Source organism: Kogia breviceps, chromosome 3 (genome assembly GCF_026419965.1).
Source record: "Kogia breviceps isolate mKogBre1 chromosome 3, mKogBre1 haplotype 1, whole genome shotgun sequence".
NCBI lineage: Eukaryota > Metazoa > Chordata > Mammalia > Artiodactyla > Physeteridae > Kogia > Kogia breviceps.
Genome location: NC_081312.1, coordinates 22,488,008 through 22,506,357, shown reverse-complemented (window position 1 = coordinate 22,506,357; position 18,350 = coordinate 22,488,008). Strand labels below are relative to the sequence as shown.

Sequence of the window (18,350 nt, the reverse complement as noted above, 5' to 3'; positions counted from 1 at the left end):
CTGAGGTCATGCTAACTCTAACTAATACAAAGGTATTGAGAATCTAAATTATCATGGCATTTATGGAAATGAAAATAAAGACAGATCTGAGGTGCGATATGACAAACAGAATTTGTATCTCCAAGCTGAACAGCCTTCCCTTCCCTTTCATTTCCTAAAATGACCCTGACTTCTTACTGTACTGCCTCTATCTCCTCTTCTCCTTTGACCTCCCACTTACTAAGTTCACTAGTGCCTTTCTGTAAACAAGGGTAATCACTCTAACCCTGCCTTTCTGGCACCAAACTGTCCCAATTCCTAATTTTCCAAGCACAGTCCTAAAGTTGTATTACCTCCACATACGCTTTCCCTCTTCCTACTTGCAGGCTCTCACCACTCTACTCCACGTTGCACACCACCACTCCAGCTGTACTCCTGCACACCACATTCACCACGCCACAACCCCTGATTGAAAACCATTAATGACTACTTATTGGCTAAATAGCCATGCTACCGCCTTTCACCTCTCAACCTCGCAATGGACACAACAGAGAATGCAAAGCAATCACAGCAGTGCTCTCCAAAAGAGCAGCCCAGAATCCTTCCCAAAAGAATGTTTCCAAAGCCAGTACTGACCAGTAGGAACTGGCACTCAGGAAGAAACCCACTTGTATCCCTGATATAAAAGATCAAATCTAAATTCCTTGGTTTGTATTTCAAAACTCCGAAGTGTCTATTACTCTCTCAAAGTTTTACAGACAATGAGCCTATAAGAAAAAAAAAAAAAAAAAAAAAAGATGTGGTGAAAGCCTTTGAAATGGAACAAAAACTTACTGGGTATCTTCAATGAAAAACTAGTTTTTTGCCTCGCGGACGCCTCTGGGTTTTTTGATTCTACAGGATCTCTGTATCAGTCATTGTCTTTGAGCTATTTATAACTCTGTGAGTTATAGATGACTGATTGCTATGCAAATGATTCTTGTACATAGACATGAAATAAATTTTGTCCGGGGCGGTTCAATTGATTTCCTTCCTCCACTATGGAAGAAGCCAGTTTTGCCTCTATTTTAAATTCACTTCAGTCCTCTATTGCTCTTTGAATGTTCCTTTAAGTGAGTTGTAACATCTTGCTCATTCTGATTAATTAATGAGTGAAACTCACCTGTCATGAGTTCATTTTATATTTGTATGAGAGTCATGATTTCATGATTTTGCCTTAATTTTTTTTTTGTAAATATCCTTTTAGCTAACTCTTTTTTCATTATTGCCTTTAAACTTTTATTACATCCCCAATATAGAATGTCTTCTCTGGCTCTTTCTACCTGACACCACTGATTCTTCCCATTTCAGAGAGGAAACTAATCTCCTCCATCATGTCCTCAAACTACAAAAGCCATGCTTTTCCATGATGAACCTAGACTGCAATGATGTTCATTTATTTTACAATTATTGTTTCTTTGTAATGCCTTCTACAAAATGCACTGTTTCATTCACATGTTGTAGACAGTGCATATTTATCTTACATCATTAATTCATTTATATGTAAGCAACTTCTCTCCTCAATTAAAGTGCAAGTTCCTTGAGAGAAATGATCACAATTCCTTTTCCTTTTCTCTTCTTCACTGTCTACGTAGTACCTTAGTGCCCAATAAATAACCACTCTGAGTCCCATCCATGGCCCATGAACTGGGGCTCTCAACCAAGATTTTTTTTCAGGTAATCACTTAGCTTTATTTGGGGAATCAACCTACTATGTTTTGGCCAAAGGTGGTTCCTTCCTAGGAGAATTCACACAAAACTTTAATGAAGATCATGGGAGCTTCTGTGAAACACCATATAAAGTGTAACACTGATCAGGAAGGCTAGGGAAAAAAGAATAAATTGATATGCTTCTGGGTACTTTTTTCCCTCAACTATCAGTACTGTGTTTACCTATATTTTTAAGAATAGTCTATGTGAGGATTATATACATTCAGTTCAACATTCATTCTTTGATTCTACAAATGTTTATTGATTGTCAACTATATGTTAGAAATTTTTTGCAGGCCCTGGGGATGCATTTGTAAACAAAATGTAATTTCTATTCCAAGAAGCTTACCGCTAGTGAAGAAGGAGAGAGAAGTATTAAGAGAAGGGAAAGACACAACTGTGACCTAAGCATATAGATAATTGGTGACAAGCCAAATCAAGTTGCTCATTATGACAAAAAAGACCTTCTTATTTTCAGGTATTATAACTACTAAACCTTTAAAATTAATCTATTGTAAATACTCCTAATGGAATAATGAAATTTCAAATTTTGCAGATCTGTATCACCAGGATGCATACCCTACATTCAAAGCCTTACATACCCTAATACCACCTAAACCAAATGAGAGACCACCAGCATTTTTCTATGGTTTAAGTGCTAAGTTGTGAGAGACTAATAAATGGTCTTGAGACTGCTTCCAGCATATTTGATTTTATGAACTATAAAATACTTTACCAGCTGAATAGTCTACCAAGTATATTAAATCCACTCTTTATAATGCCATATGAAGTCAAAGGATTTTATAACATTTGAGCATTAACATTATTACTGAGCATTTTCATTTTTCATTCATTATTACTGATGTTTTACTTATGATAATTATTTCAAATTAAAACCATCTTGAGAAAACTGCCACTGTAAAAAACCTAGTTCATTTAACCAGTTTTATTTTTCTCATGATGATTTTTTATTTTTTACCTTTATTCTTAGAGGAACCCTTAGAATAAGGCATTTAAGATTTTATACCATAGTACTATGTTAGTAAAGAGATTATGTATATAAAAAGGCCAACAAATACTAATAAAAGTTATAGGCTTCTTATTGTTATTGATAATTTTCAGCTTCGCATGACATACTAGTATAATCAAAATGATTAAATAAGAAATAATAAGCAATCACGTAATGATAATGATAATCTAACATTTGTTTGGTCCTAAATATTTTCACATATATTTTCTCTCTTAATTTTCACAACAGTGTGATAAAATATGTTTAATTATATTCATTTTTACAGATGAAGGAATCAAGAAACAAGCGATTTACTAAATGTTGAATTGGCATTTTGTATACTGAGCCCAGGTCCTCAAACTCAACATTCCTGTTTTGGTTCATACTTTTAAAAAGAGCATTTAATTTATAAGCCAAATACTGTTGGCAAGATACTTTCTAAGGATAAGTAAAATATATGTGGAGGAACACTAAACATTTTATTCACTTACGATATCATCATGCTGAAACCGAGAAAGTCAGTGTACTTTCCCAATGGCCTGGTTAAATCTAAGGAATAGATTATTTCACAGCTAGGGTCTGCACACTGTCGATCAAAATCACTTGCTTACACAGGACCAAAATAACTCTCTATTAGCATCTTTCCTTTCCTCACACTCAAAATATAAATATTTTATTCTTAATTAGCCTTATTGTTTAAAAGTTTCTTATTTTTCACCTGCTCATTAAAAACAACAACAAAAAATCACCCCTAGACCCAAGTCACTCAATATTTTGCATTTTCAAAAGTTTTAAACACAAAATATTCATATTCAATATTTGCATCATACTCTCCATATAGCTTTAAATACCTCCCCCTGTATATAACAGCATGTCAATATTTTCTTTTTGAAAATATGACCTTTAATGGCTGAATAATATTTCATCGTAAGGCGGTACCATAATTTATTTTACCATTCTTTCAATTCATGTGCTTTTTTATTATAAAAATGTTTATTTATAAAGTAATCTAACCATGTTTTTTAAAACTTGAGAAACAGAGAAAGGAATGATATCACAGCCCTAATTCTTATCTAACAAGTCACTATTACAAGATTTGCTTGCTTCTATTTTTTTTTATACACCTATCATCATACGTTATCATTAAAGTACACGTAATTTTATATCTTGAATTTGTTTCCATTTAACATTATATAATAAACCTTTTCCAAAATCATTGTGTCATGCTGGGTGGAAATTTCACACTTTATCTAACCATTACTTTATTGCCGAACAATAAGTCATCTCCCCTTTTTTTCTTTAAAAATGTATATCATTTTCCAATAAATATTACAAGCATGTAATCTTTATATATTTGCACTTAAAAAAATGATTTCCTAATACCAGATTCCTGCAAGTAAGATTATTGAAAAAAAGGCTAACCAGCTTTTATCATTATTTGGATATTGAAAAAAAATTTTTAAAAAGTTGACTGTCTGCCCTTCAAAGTATAAATAGCAATTGATCTCAGTTTCTTATCAACTAGTCCTTTTAGTGATTGGGAAATACAGAAACAAATAAGCATAATTACATTTAAGCTAATTATGTTTTCCATAAATTAGTGCATAAGGGCATCACCTGTCTTGAGAGAGCAGTGACCACTTAAATACACACATTTTTTTTCTTAATTCTTTTGTTTTTTTTCATTTTAAATGTTTGTATCTACATACTTTTCTGGTATAGTTTAGCTTACTTTCCCCTTTGAATCTTAGATTCAAAGCATTTAGAAATGCTTTCCAGAACTGCTTCCTTTGGGGAGTGCTCTGAAATCCACATCAGGACACAGCAGTAATTCTGATAGGAGAAAGAAAATGCCCCAACTTACCGTTTCTAACTCATGTACACGGTCCTGCAAATAAAGCATAATACATAATTATTAAAACAAAGCTATAAAAAATCATTTCAAGTTTACTTAATTTTTAGATTTTCTATTTATCTTCTATTAACAATAACATTTTTAAAATGTAAAAAATGAAAACTCCTACTCAAGATAATCTCTCCAATAGAAAAATAGTCATAAAAGAATAACTTTTCTCATCTCAACTAGTGTTAGGACTACAAGGCTTAATTTAATAGTAAATACCATAAATTCAGACATAGTCACTAAGTGGAATAGATTTGATCACTTTTGCATTGGTAAACTTATTTATCTATTTAGTGAAATATAACTATTAGATCTGAATATATGAACCACTAGACAATAGTAGTGATTTAAAAAAGGAATTTAGCACATATACAAGCTCTCAATTAGGTATACAGCACAAAGTATGCTCTCACAGGAAGTAAAGTTCAGACATAAGAATGACTTCACCAATTAAAATTAATAAGTACACTGTTAATTGAAACAAGGCAGGAAAAGTAAATGAGAAAGATATGTTACATGCAGCCAATCCTGAACCCAGATAGGTCTCCATTACCTACAATATCTTAGAAGGTTTCATAGAAGTACTGGTTTTAAAAAGAGTCACTGATAATATCGCTTTAAAAGCTAAATGATTAAGAATGGTTTCATTCTCAATCCAACAGCTGTGTTCTCAACTCTTCCCAGGGCTAACAGCTACGTACTAAAAGTTTTTACCAAAAAAAAAAAAAAAAAAAGCTGACTTTGAAAGAGAGGAGACTGAAAATTCAAGGAAGTGCAAAAGCCATCCTTTTTACGAGGGTCAGGCCATTTTTCTTTCTATTCTTTCATTTTAAGTAGTTGGAGGAGATATATAAAATCTGGATTTTTAAAAATTAAATTGTTTGCGCTAAGAGGGAAAGGAAGGAAAATGGCGCAGAGGGCCACTCAGCTCAGATCTCTGTGACCGTACAGAGACTGACAGAGACCCACGACACTTAGGAGCATAAACTTGGCTCTTCCCTGTGCTCTCCCAGCTTCACCTAACAAACAGAGGCCTTGCCTTTGAGGACTTCTGCAACCCAGCCTTCAACCCTCAGACTGCGAAACTGGGTTGAATATTTCTGCCCCTTTAAATATTTGGCTATGTGGACACAAGTTAAATGAATATATTATGCAAAATCAGCCCAAAGCAGACTGCTTTTAGCAAAATAATCTGTTTAATTACATTTTGTTGGCATACTTGAGAGAACCTCACCCTCGCCCCCATAATTTTCATAAAATAACTGCTATTTTATTGGTGACTTGTGTACTGTCACATTTGAGTAGCTCGTAATAAATGCATATAATGCCTCAAAGGGGCTTTGATCTGTTCTTACCAGGCATCTTATTCACAGTGCATCTGGGACAAAATCATTCAGCAAAGCGTTATCATCACTTGCAGACTGAACAGAACCTCATTAGACAGTCTTTGGGCAGTATCGCATTTATATGAACCATCTTGGAAGGCTGAAAATATTTACAGCCACTATTTGGGCCTTAAGTTTTCCCCACACCATGTACCTACAGGGCTCATATTATTTAGAATTAGCATATTTTAAAAGCACACATACAGCTGGTTTGAAATCCGTGATATCATATGATACCAAAATAGTACAACTGAATTAAATTCCATTTTAATTCATAGCTCACTGTTTGGTAAAGATAAACTGATATAATTAATGTATTAGTGCCTTCATTTTACTTAAATATTTGTTACAGGATTTTAAAATATGCACTGTGATGGACTACATGTTTGTGTACTCAGAATTCATGCATTGAAACCTCAATTCCTAATGTGATGGCATTTGGAGATGTGGACTTTGGGAGCTGACCAGGTCATGAGGATCGAGCCCTCATGGGATTATTGCCCTTATAAGAAGAGACACAAGAATGCTTGCTTCTCTTTCTGCTCTCTGCCAGGTAAGGGAGTAAGGAGAAGATAGCCATCTACAAGCCAGGAAGAGGTCCCTTACCAAGAACCGAATCTGCCAGCACCTCGACCTTGGACTTGCCAGCCTCCAGAACCGTGAGAAATAAATGTTTGCTGTTTAAGCCACCCAGGCTACAATAATTTGTTATAGCAGTCCCAGCTGACTGAAACATATGCCTAGTCTATAAGGCTAAAACGCAAATGGTCAAAAAACCTCAATTTTGTTAAAATATAAAGACCAATAATCTATTTCAATACAATTTACTTATGTCTGTGTATAATCGACTTCATTCCAAAATGGTACTGAGATAGCTTTCAATGAAAAATATATATGTTAAGAAAATGAGAAAATTAGGGGAACAAGAAATTCAGTTCATTAGCCTGAATTTAAATAATTCAATTTGCCCATCAACAACAGCTAATAAGATACCAGTCATTGTTGCCAATTAGTGAGCTCTGTCTAAATCGCAGTTTTTTTGGCCTTAATTTTAGGCCATAAATAAAAAGAAACTACTCCTAATCTTTATGAACTTACTAACTTGCTTTTTTTTCTTTTAACATCTTTATTGGAGTATAATTGCTTTACAATGGTGTGTTAGTTTCTGAAGTATAACAAAGTGAATCAGCTATACGTATACATACATCCCCATATCCTTCCCTCTTGTGTCTCTCTCCCACCCTCCCTATCCCACCCCTCTAGGTGGTCACAAAGCACCCAGCTGACCCCCCTGTGCTATGTGGCTGCTTCCCACTAGCTATCTATTTTACATTTGGTGGTGTATATATGTCAATGCTACTTTCTCACTTCGTCCCAGCTTACCCTTCCCCCTCCCCATGTCCTCTAGTCCATTCTCTACGTTTGTGTCTTTATTCCTGTCCTGCCCCTAGGTTCTTCAGAACTTTTTTTTTTTTTTTTTTAGATTCCATATATATGTGTTAGCATACGGTATTTGTTTTTCTCTTTCTGAGTTACTTCACTCGTATGACAGACTCCAGGTCCATCCATCTCACTACAAATAACTCAATTTCATGTCTTTTTATGGCTGAGTAATAGTCTATTGTATGTATGTGCCACATCTTTATCCATTTATCTGTCGATGGACACTTAGGTTGCTTCCATGTCCTGGCTATTGTAAATAGTGAGGCAGTGAACATTTTGGTACATGACTCTTTTTGAATTACGGTTTTCTCAGGTTATATACCCAGTAGTGGGATTGCTGGGTCGTATGGTAGTTCTATTTTTAGTTTTTTAAGGAAGCTCCATACTGTTCTCCATAGTGGCTGTATCAATTTAAGAAATGTATTGTGAAATTTAAATGGTTGAAGTTGACTTCTTTTTTGGCAGACAAGATTAGTTATTATAATTCTGTATATAAAAGAATTAGGCTACTGCAAAGCCCTATTCTCAAACAAAATATCTGCATACTTCTACTCATGTTCTTACCATTAAAATAGCCAATAACTGAAGCCAATATTGTGGCACTGATACAGTCTATGAAAACACATGCCAGTATACGTCCTGGAATGAATATATAATTATACCAAAATATATTCTCCCTATCCTCTCCCACTCTTACTATAACTGCAACTGTAGTGTTTTGTTGTTGATGTTTAATCTTCAATTTTCATTTCAACAGTTTTTTTTGTTTGTTTGTTTTGTTTTGGTTTTTTTTGCGGTACGTGGGCCTCTCACTGCTATGGAGTCTCCCCCTTTGGAGCACAGGCTCCGGACCGCAGGCTCAGCGGCCATGGCTCACGGGCCCAGCCGCTCCGTGGCATGTGGGATCCTCCCAGGGGGCACGAACCAGTGTCCCCTGCATCGGCAGGCGGACTCTCAACCACTGAGCCACCAGTAAAGCCCCATTTCAACAGATTTTATCTTCAAGCTCGGCCTGCAGGTTCAGTACTCTCCCTCCTCTCCCACCACATACACACTCCTAAGGTTAGATCCCCAAAAGAAAAGAATTGCTAGGATATTGAAAGGGGGGAGAGTAGGTGAGAGGAGTAGAGGGGGAAGACAGAAGTAGTGAAGTAATGAAGACACTCTCAGTATAATCATGAGATTTCAGGTGGTTTTAGTAAATCAGTGGTTCTTTTTATAGCCATGGACTTTGAGAATCCTTTCCCCAGGAAAATGTACACTATACACAACACACAGAATTTTGTATATACTTTTAGGGGAATTGCAGACCATCTGAAACCCACCCATGGGCCTCCAAGTGCTTTTACTCCAAATAAAAACACTTGAAATAAGATGTAAGAATTATTTTATTAGACCAAATAATTTATTTTAAATAAATTATTTTATTAGGCCAAATAAACTATTTTATTAGACCAAATCTATTTATTTCTCCTGTATGAAATATTTCTAGATAACAAGGAAAGAAACAATGGGGAGTGGAAGGTTAAAAATCGGAGGAGAAATTTCCTTCAAATGTTTTGAAGAAAAAAACTCTTAGGGAAAAAATATGTTTTATCGTTACCAGTTTTTTTGTGATTGGAGAGTCCCTTTCCCACTATTTTTTAGTGCTATTTAAGATGGGGAAAGTCTAAGAAAAACCTAAAATGGCAACAATTATTTTAATGTTTACTCTTAAGGATTATACATAGAGTCACTGCATAGTCCTTGAGTTACAATGAAGAGTACTAGCTGTTATTATCAGTGTGAATATTACATACCATTTCTAAATGAAAACAATAATGCTAGAAATCACATTTTAATTTATTCTGGGCTTGACAGATCGAGTAAGGTGAGTTATATTTTTGGGAAGGACAATAGCACATGCACTATAAAAAAAAAGATGTATTTTAACTTTTTATCATGAGGTTAGTAACCTGTCTTGAGCTGTATATATTCCTTTGCTACTTGGTCACAATGGGACATACATTAGAGTTTATGAATAAACCAAAGCAAATTCATTAGTGTCATTGGAGACGGGAACATATTTGGAGGCTCTTAGGAAATGAACGCTAAGTGGAGAGTTGGTATCTGAATCCTTGGTCATTAACAGTTTACTTGACTCAGCTGATCCAATCAACTAGCCACATTGACTCATCCATCCCATCTAAGAGATTAAATAGAGGCTCACAGGTCTGAATACTCAAGAGTTCTCTCCCCCTGAGAAGTAGAGCTGTACAGGTCTCCTGACTTTATCACAATAATGCAGCATTTTCCAAGAATGCTTTAAATACATCCATTAGCATACAAAAAAGCGCACAATACTGGCGTAAAAATATAATGAAAGTCTCTATTGATTCTGAGTCTAAGATACATTACAAGCATAGACTAATTCTGGAAACTTCTCTGTACTGAAGGGCCATGATGAACATATAATTTTCAAAAAGAAAACCCACAGTGAGGACTCCCTCTCATCACTGTTCTAAATGCACAAAGCCTGTTTTCCGGAAGAAAAATCCACTCAGCTTCACCCAGAGAGACCACTGCAGGGCATTTTTCCTGTCAATGTTATCTTGGTTTAATCAACACTCACACTTTACCTGCTGCTTCATACATGAAGGTCATAAAATGAAATGCATTTTTCCTCTATGCATTTCCACATGACAACCCATTACATTTAACAAATTGTCAATCATTTTTTTTTAAATAATTCAAAGAGTGAGAAATAATTTCAAATGTATTCTTTTCCACACTTCAAGATATTAAAATGAAAGAAAAGGAAAAGGCTTTTATTAACTACCACAAAAAAAGATCAGTGTTTCACAGAGTCATTCTAAAAAATTAAAACAAAATAGATAAAAATCGTAAACAACCTCAATGTTGCAACACCAAAAAAAGTTTTAAAATATAGCGTAAGTTGGCTTTAAATACACACATAAGTCAAAGATCTGCACATAAAATTGCATGTTATCTATTAAAAGTCAAAGTTACTCTATATTTTAAAAAACTTTAGAATGAATGACATTAGGGCAGCATGCAGTGGTTTCCCATCATCTGGTGTTCAAATTAGCCATCATTAGATACTTCTGGTCAATCTTTGTTAACTCATTTCACTAGCTGCTTATGTGCCTTTTTCAAATAATCTACCTCAGGGTTCAAAATAACAAAACAGAAATGCTGAAAAGAAAACCACAACAAGGCATCAGGATTTTACCTAAAAAGCCGTCAGTAAGAAAACCCAGCATTTGACTTATCAAGAAAAGCCAGTTTAAAGGTACGTATTATTTCCTAGCCTAGTAATGATCCTTGTTATCTACCTTTCGCTTGGGGACTGGAAAATCAGAAGCAGAAACAATGACAAAATTTCAGAACAAAGCCGAAGTGTGTGCTCCACATTTCTGATCTGTTCTCTCATCCACTACCATTGCCAGATAGGGACCTGAGGCAGCCAGTTGTGCTTCTGTAGCTTTCTTCTGCTGTATTCTCAGGCTGGGGGTTTGGTGTGCAGTATTGTTACGAGGCCGTTGCTGACTACTGCACTTCCATTCAGTACTATTCAGGAAAGGCTGAGGTTGCACTTACACCGAAGTGGGATGTGTACATGGGTTTGTGGAGCAGGGAATACAAGTGGGGTGAAGGAGGAAAATGAAGAGAAAGCATGGAAATGGGGCTCTGTTGGTTTGTTTCAACAGATTTCACACTGGAAAATGCAGCCAGAAAGGCTAGGTAAGGGTTTTGCTTAAAATCCCTGTAAGCATTTCTAGTCAACATTACGAAACTAATACCAAAAAAAAAAAAAAAAAAAAAAATCTCAGATTTACCCTTTATATTTTAGAACACAAAGCAAGGCAATGAGATGCCTTCCCCCTTCCCCCCTTTAAAATGAAGAATCACTGTAAGTTTCTTCTTTAAGGCACAATGTAATACGGTGCATAGGTGTGCGCCTACAGGATAAGACTGCAAAACAAACGAAGGGCAAAAGCCAGAATTATCTTTCTGCTGGTACTGCTCAGTTCCACAGTGAAACTGCTAGTAACAGGTAACAAAAGTTCAGCGAGGGCTTCCCTGGTGGCGCAGTGGTTGAGAGTCCGCCTGCCGATGAAGGGGACGCGGGTTCGTGCCCCGGTCCGGGAAGATCCCACATGCCACGGAGCGGCTGGGCCCGTGAGCCATGGCCTCTGAGCCTGCACGTCCGGAGCCTGTGCTCCGCGACGGGAGAGGCCACAGCAGTGAAAGGCCCGCGTACCGCAAAAAAAAAAAAAAAAAAGAAAAAAAGAAAAAAAAAAAAGTTCAGTGAATGACATCTAGACTGGAGAACACCTACAAGTTATTTGCAGATAATATAAAGGCTATGATCGTAGTTAGGGGTAATGCAAATGATAACCAATGTAATTTCAACGATTGTCCCCCAAAGAGATGCAAGAACAGGAGTTGAGTAGCAGGGGGACAAGCTAACAACCCAGAAACCAACACACCATATTTTTTTTTCAAGGATTTATACCTTAAGAAATAAAGTACATGTCTCCAGTTGTGAGGCCTGGCCCCTATCAGCTGAATATGCTCTAAACTCTTATGCAAATCATAATGCAGTGGTGATTATGGCATAATTTATGAGTAGGTTTTGTGTCATGCATAACTTGTGGAAAACAATTGGGTATGCTTTTTTTTTTTTTTCAGGGTGTGTATCTGACTGCCACCAAACATAGCTGATCTAATGAGACACCCTGAGGCTAACCTCTCCTTTGTTTCCCTCAAGTGTACACATCTCTTGGGTTTCCAAGTGAAGCATGTTCACAAGGAAACCCATATAATCACAGAACCCTTTGTCCCAAGCTCCTTCCTCTTGAATATTTGAATTGCAACACTTGATTGTTGACTGTTGTGCATGTCACATGGCTGAGTCATTAAAGGGCAAAAGCAAACAGTCCACCTTGGGAATTAAATTGTAAATTCCGATAATCCACATCCTAATTTACATGGAAAGTCATTTACTCAATTCTTTTCAGGAATTAAAACATAAGGAACATTATATTAGATACTCTCCTTTTCACCCTCATTCCCATATTCCTGCTGCAGGCTACTGTGTACAGTTATCTCTCACTGTTCTACACAAAGAGAGAGGCTGCTGCTCAGAATGAATAATCAAGACATAAACAGATTGTTTTAAAATAACGTATTTGGCTGACATAACTCAGGCTTTTCTTGCTTCCTAATTCAGTTTGACTCAGCTTAGAACTATTATTAACCTCCATTTTGTAACATACAAGTACAGGTAGAAAGGGAAAGGTGATTAAAGAATTTAAAACTAGCCTCAGATTATATGTACTCTGATAATCAATGGTGCACTATTCTTAGTATCTACAAAAACTGAGGGAAAAAACAACAGCGACTTAGTTTTCAGTTGAACTTCTGGGAAGCATACCTGAAGGCTGACTTACCCTGTATGTCCTGAAATAAAGCAGATGTATTTTAACTATTCAGTTCCAAATATCCTAAATATTTTACCTATGAAATACTTAACTGCTTTTTCTTCAAATTGAGCTTCATTCTGATTTCTCATTGCAGTCTGACTAGCATCTTCTGAAGGTGGCATTTTAAATAGTAGCTTTGGCTGTTTAAGAGAGATGTGAGTAAAGAAAAAGAGTTGGAAAGCTCTATTGTCTACTTAAAGCACTATAAATAGCAATAGCTATACAAATAACACCAATAGGACCATAATAATTTCTAATGATTTTTAAAGGACCTTTAAAATGTTCCTCCAAATAACTGTTTACCCAACTAAGGTCACAAATTTTAGGGAAATCATTATTTGAAATGTAAAATACTCTTCAGGATTATAAATAAAGGATAGTGATTCATTTCAAAATATCTCCAATTGTCTGGCTTTCAAAATCATCCCAGGAAGTAACTTATCCTAAATTCCAAAGTCTATGAAGGAAGGAATAAATACGATGTGAGCTTGTTAACAGATGCACCTGGGCAGTTTTAGCCAGTAATAAAAGCTACCTTTAACACACACAATCTTACCTGTGGATAATGGCCCACTAATGGAGTGTGATTTTTAGGAGTTCAGGAAGGTCTGACGGATTACCCAAAATTATAGTTTCCTTCTATTTGCAAAATTATTAAAAATTCTACCAACAGAAATTTATTCTTTGAGGAAGAGCTCAAAAATTTACTCTTTGACTCTCCCCACTCCAGTTCATCTTTCAAAAGACATTCTTGAGACAGATAACCATTAAACTGTAGTTCGTTCCAAGGCAGGGTTCAGCGAAGTACGACAGTAGGTCACTTCAACCTGCTGCCTGTTTTTATAGGTCCGCCAGCTAAGAATGGTTTTTACATTTTTATGTGGTTGAAAAAAAAAAGTCAAAGTAAGAATAATACTTCATGACGTGAAAATTACATGAAATTCAAATTTCACTTTCCATAAATAAATTATTATTGGAACACAGCCCACTCATTTCTTTACACATTGTCTATGGTTGTTTTCATTCTATGACGTTAGAGATGAGTTGTTGGGTGAGAGCATATGGCCTGTAAAAGTGAAAATATTTAGATACTGGTCCTTTACAGGAAGTTTGGTAACCCCCTTTTCTAAGATATTGGTGTCCTATAAGAATTACTTCTGGCCTCACAGAGGTCACCCTGTAGGAAACCCTGTGCGTTTCTGGAAGCAGAGGATAAGGTGAGACACACTGACCAGGGATAAGAAAATAAAATAAGAACCAGAAAATTTTCACCCAACTTTTAAACTTTAAAGCAAAATTTAAAAGTTGTATGTGCATAAATACATAAGCCCAGAATATAAACCATTCCTCAGGCCATATATGTTTCTTCCTTTTGTCCTTTATTCCTTTTATCCATTATTTTTTCTTTCCTTCCAATTTCTTTCCCTACATCATTGCTTCCTTCCTTTCTTTCTCCTCCCTCCCACTCATTTGCTCATTTAATTAATTCATCCACGTTTACTGACACAGACACTATGATAGACCCTGGGTGTACACAGTTATTAACAAGAAAGATAAGGTCTCTCTGCCTTCATGGAGCTTACATTCTAAAGGAGAAGACAAGGACATAAATAAAGCAGACACCCAGGAACTATGATGGGGGGTAAGGGCAGAGGTTTGCTTCAGACAGGTTGAGCAGGTTAAGTTCTCACAAAGAGGTGAACATTTGAGCTGAAATCTAAAGGATGAAAAAGAGCTGTCACCGAAAGAGTTAAGGGAAAAAGCATTACAGAGAGAGGGAGTGGCAAGGGCAAAGGTCCTGGGACAGGAAAGAATTTGCTTAGTTTAAGGAACAAAAGGAACAGTGGTTTGTGTGTTCTGGTTGTTAATGAAAACATTCTTTTAAATTACCAGTATCATAAAAATCAACACCATTTATTAAAAGCTTATTATTTGCAAAAATTGTATTGGGTGCTTCTCACATATGTTCTCATTTAATGCTCACAAAAACTCTCAACAGGTGAAAATTACTAACTTCATTCATTTAAGTCAGAGAAACAGACTTCAAAGATATATGTATTGAATTGTACATTGTGATTAAATGTTGGCAGTTAGACTGTAATCCAGGTCCACCTGACTCAAAGGAGTCTACATTAACTCTGAAAGACAAATAAAAGGTCACATTAAAAAAAATGTGTGTTTGTTTATTTAATATGTTGACAAAATGGAGTAGTGGAAATACCTTACACTGACAGAGCAGTTTTATGAGCAAATAGCCAATAAATGCCAATATTACCACCAGGGCTATTTTTATGTGTGTGGTAGAGGTTAGAGGATATACTGGAAAACTGTTCTGCAGCCTTTTCTCAAAATTACACATGCCAGAAGAGCATTCCAAAACCTTATTTTTAACAGATGTCATGTGACAGTGTAACAAAACACATACTATATCACAACAAAATTTAATGTTCAAATAAAATCCAGTATTTGTACACATTTTTATATTTATTTGAGTATATAATAAAAAAAGATTATATTTTTGGCATATGCCTTTCTTAAGTAAGTTGCAACTCCCTCTGACTTCTGGGTCTGACATTAGGCCAGCTGAAACACACACAGTCAATACCACTGGGGAAAGAGCAGAAAAAAGGATAAAGGAGAGCAAAGATCTACACTTAATTAGCGGTGATGTTATGCAGTTAAATGGCACCTCTATTGTGCTGGTCTCCCAGTTCTTTTAGATCTGAGCTGCAGGAGATTAGTTTCATCACTGAGCTCATAAATGGCCTCTTTCCTCCACCCCTGTTCCATTCCTGACAAATTTATTAGTTCTTTCTAACAATGAAATGAGAACCAGGGATTTCAATTACCACCAGAATGTAGCAAAGGCATGGAGTCCCTTGCAGGTAGTATTTTTCTATTTCATTTTATGGGCAAATATAGAAACATTGTTAACAGACATTAAATGTTATTTATTAGCATGCTAATAAGCCTTCACACTTTTAAAAGTAAACATTAAACTTCTAACAGATTAAACTCAGAATCCGAAGTGTAATGCAGATACTCGGGAAAAGGAATGCACTTCAGAAATAATTTTTTAAAACCAAAATAATCACTGAGTATGATAAAAAGACAAAGATATAAGAGGAGATGCTTATTAGTCATTCTTTCAGCTCAGTTTAGTTTTATCACCTTTTGCACAATTTAAAATTTATGCAAACGTTTTCAATGTTGCCTTTAATTTTTGCCAGAATATTTTGAACCTGGTTTAAAACTGAAATTGAAGAAGCCCAAGGAGGGCTTTAATAACAACTTTCTTCAGTCTGTTTATTTAAAACATGATGAATAAGCAAAAAGAAAAGGTGCAGAACTGAAAAAGAAAAATGATCCCTTCTCCTTCCTAGAAGTGTTCAAGATTACTGGATTGTTCATAATCTTGCACCAGGAATTAAAATCTTTCTCACATGCCAATAGCTAAATATACATATAACACTGTCCAGTCACCATATACATGTGAGCTTAGATCCTAAGGGTTTATAAGTAGTTTTAAAGTTATAGAAAGGCAGGAAGAAGTTTCACTACTATTAAGACCCCAGTGTCGCCTGACTTATTTAATGGGCTCTCTCAAAATTGTTTAGCTTCTTATAGTCTTTTTCTTGAGGAAGTAGGAGGTCAGTTAGTATTTTACCACACTAAATGCTTAATATATTTACTAAAAATCATTCTCATAGAAAAAAATGGAAGAAATTTAAAGGAACATTTAAAGAAATGCCAGGAACCTGAACAAACAAACAAAAAAAATTGAAGAAATTCTGTTCTCCATAAACTCACGAGGCATTTAAGCACAGTAGCACAGAAGACAAGCGAATTCTAACACAAGTACCAGCTTGGCCACTAACTGGCTGAGCAAGCTACGTGCCTTAGCTTTTTTATCTGGAAGATGAGAATAAAAGTATCTATCTTATAGAATTGTTGCAAGGAATAAATGACATACATTTAGAAGTTTTAGCAGTGTATGACACAAAAGAATTGTCTGGTAGCTATTAATATCATTCATTAACAAGACAGAGGGTGATTTTTTTTCTTCTCTAATGTACAGAGCATCACCCTTTGGGGTTGATTTAGCACAATCTTGACAGGAATTAACAAATGCTAAATAAGTATTTGTTAATAGATTGAAACATAACATTAGTGAGTTTCCAAGATCCCAGACTGGGGAAATCCTCTGTTTCTTTATATTCTGGAAGATCAGCCAAGGATGGGAATTGGAGATAGCCCTTGAAGTGAGAACTACAGTTTCTTTCATTGATCTCCTATTAATACTTTGAACCTCAGAGATTTGTTTTATGAGTCAGCAGAAATTGTTTCACTCAGAGATATATTACTGCTGAGCACTTGTTTCCAAATCTGTTGTACATCAGTCATTACTTAAAATATTGCTTTTCACAACTGTCACTGTTATCAGGAGATGGAAGACAATATAGAGAACACAATGTTATGGCCTAAATGTTTGTGTCTCCCCAAAATTCATAGATTGAAATCCTAATCTCCAATGCGATGATTTTAGGAGGCGGGGCCTTTGGGAAGGGATTAGGTCAGAGGTGAGGTGGAGTCCTCATGAAAGGATCATGCCCTTATAAAAGAGACTCCAGAGCGCTCTCTGTCTGCTGTGAACCAGGAAGCAGGTTGGATACTGAATCTGAATCTGCCAACATAAATACTGAATACAGGTGGTGAATCTGCCTTGATCTTAGGCTTCCCAGCCTTCAGAACTGTGAGAAATGGGGCTTCCCTGGTGGCGCAGTGGTTAAGAATCCTCCTGCCAATGCAGGGGACATGGGCTCAAGCCCTGGTCCGGGAAGATTCCCACATGCCACGGAGCAACAAAGCCTGTGTGCCACAACTACTGAGCCTGCACTCTAGAGCCCGTGAGCCACAACTACCGAAGCCCATGCACCCAGAGCCCGTGCTCCGCAACAAAAGAAGCCACTGCAATGAGAAGCCCGTGCACCACAACGAAGAGTAGCCCCTGCTCACCGCAACTAGAGAAAGCCCAAGTGCAGCAACGAAGACCCAATGCAGAGCAAAATAAGTAAAATAAATAAATTTATAAAAAAAGAACTGTGAGAAACAAATGTTTCTAGTTTAAACCACTCAGTCTCTGGTATTTTTGTTATAGCAGCCCAAAGGGACTAAGACACATGGTTAGTTGTCCAAAGTTTGAGGCCCATTTAGGGGTGTGACAGGAGATGAACAAGCATATACACGTTATGGAGCATGGTATTGAAATGATCACTCAAACTGCAACCCAAATGAAATCGCCCCAACCGTAAGGCGACAGGTGACTCTGGAAACATGGCAAAAACTCCCAGACAAGCTCAACACTTGGAAAACGTCATAACATGCTTAGATGG

The 18,350-nt window shown here is 36.2% G+C and overlaps 1 protein-coding gene across 1 annotated transcript in view; it reads right to left on the bottom strand.

The window, feature by feature from the left end:
• Nucleotides 1-18,350, bottom strand: part of CEP128 (centrosomal protein 128) — a 445,779-nt gene that overhangs the window by 52,347 nt on the left and 375,082 nt on the right. Inside the window, exon 21 of the mRNA XM_067030654.1 lies at nucleotides 4,602-4,625. Within this exon, the coding sequence (XP_066886755.1) occupies nucleotides 4,602-4,625 (24 nt within the window). The remainder of the gene's footprint in view (nucleotides 1-4,601; nucleotides 4,626-18,350) is intronic.